This window comes from Platichthys flesus, chromosome 3, assembly GCF_949316205.1.
Source record: "Platichthys flesus chromosome 3, fPlaFle2.1, whole genome shotgun sequence".
NCBI lineage: Eukaryota > Metazoa > Chordata > Actinopteri > Pleuronectiformes > Pleuronectidae > Platichthys > Platichthys flesus.
The window spans coordinates 13318329-13324631 of record NC_084947.1 but is presented as its reverse complement, the minus strand read 5'-3'; the positions used below and the strand labels follow the sequence as shown (position 1 = coordinate 13324631).

General features: G+C 45.3%; 1 protein-coding gene across 1 annotated transcript; it reads right to left on the bottom strand.

Moving 5' to 3' along the window:
- foxn4 (forkhead box N4) lies at window positions 1-5937 on the bottom strand. The gene is made up of 9 exons (XM_062382039.1): window positions 5858-5937; window positions 3392-3558; window positions 2399-2511; window positions 2193-2303; window positions 1975-2102; window positions 1768-1864; window positions 1463-1670; window positions 966-1358; window positions 1-862 (listed from the first exon to the last, which is right to left on the bottom strand). Exons 1-9 carry the CDS (start codon window positions 5935-5937, stop codon window positions 612-614), a joined length of 1548 nt encoding a protein of 515 aa, XP_062238023.1. The 3' UTR covers window positions 1-611.
- Window positions 5938-6303: the final 366 nt, after the last annotated feature.

Below are 6303 nucleotides of genomic sequence, written 5' to 3'. Positions count from 1 at the left end.
GTAACATCTGGATTACTCAAAAGGTGTTGGCACACGTTTGCATTTTGGAACTTAAATGTGTAAATACAGTCAAAAACAAAGCTTTTCTGTGGTAATAGCAATTTTAAAACATTCAAATATATACAGCAAAAAGACTGACAGAGTCATCCCCTTCTCCAGTTTTCTTTTTATAAATATAAATAAAACGTCACAGTAATAATGTCTAGCACAATACAACAGACAAGAGATGGAGAGCTACAGTATGGAAGGACTTGAAAACGCAGAGTGAACAGTAGAAAAACCGGTAGATGCTAACTTACACATACTTCTCCAGGCAGAGTCCTCATACTCATACAGGCTGGGAGGCTTTGCTGGGCAAAGCTAGATATTTTAAGTCTTACGTACGTCCTTCTTGAAACCTTAATTTATTATTAGTGTCATCTCTTATGAGCAGTTTAATGGTAGACTGTACGTGACATGCTTTTCAAACATCCTTTCCCCAGGTAGGTTCCTTAGGTGAAGCAGTGTGATTTGTTTGTTTAGTAGCACAGAAGAAACCAGAGACTTCTTCAGACCGTGTTCATAGATTTCCGCAGATAAGATAAACTCGTGTTGACCCTGTTAGAGTTGCTTCAAAGCAGGATGATGGGCTTGCTGTTGGCTGCTGAGCCCATGTACTGGGACGACAGGGGTTCCTGGGTGGTGTAGGTGGTGTAGAGGCCCGTCACCTGCATATCTGACAGCGGCATGTTCACCCCGGAGGAGGTGGGAGGGAGGCCGGCTGATCCCAAGTCACAGTCTGATAGTCGCAGGGGCGAATTACTGAAGGTGCCCAAAGCATCCAGGTTAAAGCTGTCGTCTTTCATTTCCTCCCACAGATTACCTGAGCAGGTAAAAGGAGAGGGTTAATGTACTGATGCAGCAACACGTCAGATATCCTGCAAACCTAAATAAAAACAGGCCTGACACTTAGAATGTGTATTTACCTTGAAAGGCAAAGTCCATGATGCTGGGGTCTAGTGCATCCACCTCTGTGTGCGTGTCCCCGTGCACGATGTAGAAATCCTCATGGGGCTTGCTCGACTGCTGAGTGAGAGGACTGTGGCAGTGGTCGGGGACAATGTGGAGGGGAGGTGTCTGGGCCGGGGCGGGGGACATGGGGGCCAGTCGGGCCTGAGCCTGGAGCTGGGCCTGAAACTGGTGGTGCTGGTGCATGGGTAAACACGGGAGGGACAGCGTGACAATGGGCTGAGGCTGCATCTGGTTAGAGACGGTCAGCGGGAGGCCCGTCTGACAGCCGGGCAGCCGGGTCATGCCGGACTCTAACATTTTGCGTCTGCAGTTCTCTGGGCGGTCTGTGATCAGTCTGTCCAGCTCATCTGCAGGGAACAAAACAGGTTATAGGACTTTGTCGTTCATTGGTGGCTCATGCAGACCGGAGGGAGCATTCGACGTTTGAATTTGAAGTAAAGACGTTGCTGACCAGGGTTAGCCATGCTGCGGCGGATGGCCGGCAGGTCCTTGCGTTTCCACTTCTGCATCTCCTCCTCCATCTTGTCAATTTTGGCAGGGTTCAGTGCCCAAAGACAGCCCTTACGAGACGAGCTGCTCGTCTTGTTCTCCACTTTCTCAAAGCATTTGTTTAAGGACAGGTTGTGTCTGACAGAGTTCTTCCAGCCATCAGGTGCAGTCTGCAGGGAATGAGGTAGTGTAACATTTTAATTCCGTTCTCATTTACATGAATCTTCACATTTTAGTCCACCGTGTTATATTAATAGAGATTCATACCTTAAAATAAGGAAAGTGTTCCTTCATAAAGCTATAGATCTCACTGACTGGGAGGCTGCCAGTTTTGCTGTTTTTCAGAGCCATGGCAATCAAACAGCTGGGAGAAAAAAACGGATTAAATCATTATTGGATTTCAGATTAAAGCAGATTAGGGGAAATGGACTAGAAGTAGAATTCAGTCAGAAATCCAAACGTCTGTGTACCGACCTGTAGGAGTAGATGGGCTTGGGGAAAGACTTGGGCTGCAGCTCCTGGTCTTGCGGAGCCAGACGAGGTTGCGTGAATAGACTTTGGTCGTTGAAAGAGACATTGCTATAAAGCCCAGTTGTTGAACACTAGAAACAAGAGAGAACAATGAGGACCTTATCTATTACATTTCCTCTGTTGATAAAATCAGACACTCCGTTGGCTTGAAGTTGTGTCACCTGTTGTCCAGTTTGGGTTAGAGAGTACACGTGCTGGGGTGTAGGCTGGTAGACTGAGGTAGGGCACTGGTATACTGGAGAAGGCATCCCATTCATGGAGAATGGAGACATCTTTGAAACAAATGCAAGGGTGTCATATGTTTTACTGTTGACACCACATACAACATAAAGATACCTCTTTTTCTATCAGTGCTGCGGACACTCACACTTCCACTGTGGGTGTTGATGATGCTGATTCCCAGAGGGCTGTGCTGCATGTTGCTCTGGAGCTGGAGCATGGCGCCTTGTCCAGCCGTCATCGCCAGGCTGCTCAGCTGAGCTGTGAGTGGACGCAATAATCTTAGTTACATTTAAACAAACCTATATTTCTTACTTATAGAAACAAAAACCTACTTTTTAGAATCTTTGAAACAGAAACTGTCTTCAAAACAGGATGATGTGGCTGCGTATGACATGTATGTACTTAGATGTTTAGTACCTCTGCCTCTTGACAGAATCTGGTTCTCAACTAAACAATTTAATATCTCCTATTTGGGCACGGTGGATATTGTTACTTCTGGCAAGGAAGTCATGTTTTAGCTGCTGGATTATGTAAACTCAAATGAAGTAACTGCATTGAAACTTGATGGTAGGAGAGGGTATGTACCAAGGACCTAATGGACTAATGGCGTGGATTAGATTGTTTCATTGTTTTGAATTTCTTAAGAAATAATGCTGATAACTCTATATAGGGTGGATTTTGTTATTCAAAAGAAGTATTTTTAGGGGGTGGATCTTTATTCAGTTACTGTAAGGTAACAAATACTAATTTCAACTTTATCAGAGAATTTAGATTTTCCAGAGTTTAATGTGAGCAGTTAGTAGAAAATGTCTGTTTACACATGTAGCTTCAAACTCATGGGATCTCTAGAATTGTCATCTGTTATTCACAAAATGAAGGTGAGCATAAGCAAATCCAACCAAAACCATCCAAGTTGATTTGTTTCTGAGTTTAACTGTCTCTGTGTTGTTAGTGTAGAAACTGTCCTAGTGCCTAGAACATCACATCCACTTGTATCTGTCAGTGTTTTCTTTCAAACAGTGTTCGTAATCTACACGGCCAGATACCCAGAAGAATCCTTCAGTTTATCCAATCAGAGAGATGCAGCGGATTTTAAATGTTGCACTGTCCCCTCCCTGTCCCCTCCCTGTCCCCTCACCTGTCTGTTGCTCCAGCAGGCTGCCCTGGGAGGGCCCGTTGCTGTGGCCCCGGCTATCAGCCATCTGCTGCAGTCTGGGCACATCCACAGAGGTGAGCCATGACAGAGACTGCAGGTCCCCGGGGAGGTCCTCCTCCCTCAGCTGGGAGGGGTCCGTGGTCAGAAGCCTTGAAGAGAGGAGGGGGAGGGGAGAGGTTGGCGGGTGGGGGGGTGAGTATAAGTGGAATTTAAATCTAAACACTTGACAGAACATTTTGTCCCCTAAAGTCAAAACCAGTGTACTAAGTGTTAATGTGGGCAAACAGAGATGAAAGCTGCTCCGCGAAGCCGTGTATTAGCTGCTGCATCCAGGATTTAACATAAGGAGATTATCTACCAGTGTTATTTAGCAGTGACAGTTTTGATCAACAATGAGGGGGTTAAACAATCTTTCCATTCAGAGCAAATGATTGATGATTGTTTTTTTGTTTTCCAGGAGGGCCACACACTGATCTTTGTTTTCCCCATAATTTCTTTTTTATTATCTTCCTTTTTTTAAAACCTATAAATACAAATTAATAAAATATGAAATTATTATTTATGGCTAGTTAATTTAATACCGCAGATTAAATAAGTTTAAAATACATTTTCATCCACTGACAGGATTTCTGTTTAAAAAGCGCGCCGCCAGCACCTATCAGCTTTCTGTCACTTTACGGGGAGCGCCTCGGCAAAGAGAAAGAAAAGAGAGGACTCCTCTTGAATCCTCTCCAGACTCCTCAGCACACACACACACACACTCACTGGGCAAAGGGTTTAGTAATTGGGGTCGCTATGACAACACATACTATTCAGTTACTTTGTGGGTCTGTGGACAGTGTAGGAGGACATCACCCCCCCCCCCCCCCCAATCCCCCTACACACGCACACACACACAAAATCTCCTAATAAAAAAATCAACCCTGTGTCAGGTGACCACGGCCCTGCTGTCACCATTGGCTGAATCATAAGTAAACAACCCCGCGAGATGGTTTGAAACATGGGACGGCAGCACATGTTGCCTGAAACAGTTGGCCTTGCCCATTGAAAAATGATCACCTATTGTGTCCCAAACGACAAATCTGCCCAGTGGCACGTGGCTCCATTGTCTCCCCCCAGACCCTTCCTTGATTGTCTCTGTCGTTTCTTTTCTCCGCCCGGCCCTCGCATTAATCTGTTGGAATGACAGCCCTCACACATAAGAGGGACAAATAGGATGCCATCTGCTTCCCTGTCCCTTTCCAGCCTCTATCCCCCCTCCATCAACCCTCTGCAACCCCCCCCCAACAACACCACCCACACCCCCCACCCCAATCTTCCCTCAACGGGGAAATCAGCAGAGCCTCAGGCCAGAGAGGGGTGGGGGTCGCAGAATGTAGTTCGAGGTCAGGGCTCTGTGTGTCTGCCGTCTGAGTGCGTGACATGATGGCAGGCGGGAATCAGCAGCACACGTCCTCACACACCTTGCATGCGCCGGGAAAAGCTGTTGAGGGGTTGCTCTGTTGAGGCAGGTGGGGATGTGAACCCAACACCTTGCAAAGTATCACGTTATCACAGCTTGTGCCTTTGGGAGTCTGACGCTCTTTCTTTTTCTTTTTCTGGGTGTTTTCTTTTACTTCTGACAAAAATGAAGGATTGGTGTTCAAGCCTAGCAGGCACAGAAACTTCAACTGGTGGAGTATAAAAAGTATACAATAAATGCAATAGCTGGCCTTTTGCACTATTGCTGCTACTCTAATCTATTGATCTATTTGGGATAAAAGAATAATACATATTGATAGAGCAGTGCAGAATAGACAACACATGGGGATTCATCCCCACCTCCCCTCCTCTCTCTGTCCCTCTCTCTCTCCCTCGACCAGCAGCATGAAAATTGCTCACTGAGGCAAAACATGTTTAGCTGGTGTCTCCATGTATCATCCGAGCCTTCCCAGAGGTTCAACAACACTAAATATTGCACCCCCTCCTCCCTCCCGCCCTCCTTCTCTAATTGGGAGCCACTTGTGCACGGTGGTGACCCAGAGCGCCCCGTCTCCCCCTGAGTCGGCAGGCCAAGGGGCTCAGGCTCTCCGTGTGCCGACAGCGGGAGTGTAAACAGAGCTGATGGTTTCTGACAGATCCATTCAGACCGAAAATTATTTATTCTTCAGGATTTTTTTTCTCCCTCTCGCCTTTTTCATGCAACCCCCCCACCACCACCATGCACAAAAAGAGCTGTCCATCCACCTTGAGATTAAACATAGTAGGGTCAGACAATTTGTTCCATGACTCCTCGTAAAACACCTTGAGGGATTTGATGTATATAAATATGGCTTTTTTTTCTATTGAGGCACCTTCGAGTTGATCCTGAGTGTTTTTGACAGAATGCAACAAAACGTATACATGCGCTGTTTAGATCTCAATATATTCCTGGTATAAGGGAGCATGTTTTCAGTCAGTAGTCTCTACCTGTAGTCCTGTGGCGATGGATGATGCCCAGCATTCTCAATTATTCCTGACATCATGGATGTAATTCCGCCTTCTATCATTTCCTGGGATATGTGGAGCCTCTGTAAAGTCATAAAAAACATCACATTATTTATTCCCTGTGTGAGCATTCAAGCTGTAACAAACAAGCTCTGTAGAGGTAAGAAGTGCAATATATAGAATATTCAAATAGTGTCTCCTTTTGCAAGTTAAGCAAATTGAATCCATAGCAGCAGCAAAGAATAATTCCCTTCTGTCATCACTATGCCTTTGTTGTAGCTCAATCCCATTTCCCTACATTATATTAAATGTGTTCCTCTTATCTCTCCCTATTTGAGATTTCATTAAATAAACACTGAATATAAATAGTAATTTAGCTTGAATGTAATAAACATCAAGTTCAAATGTTCACACAAGACTTCTGTCAC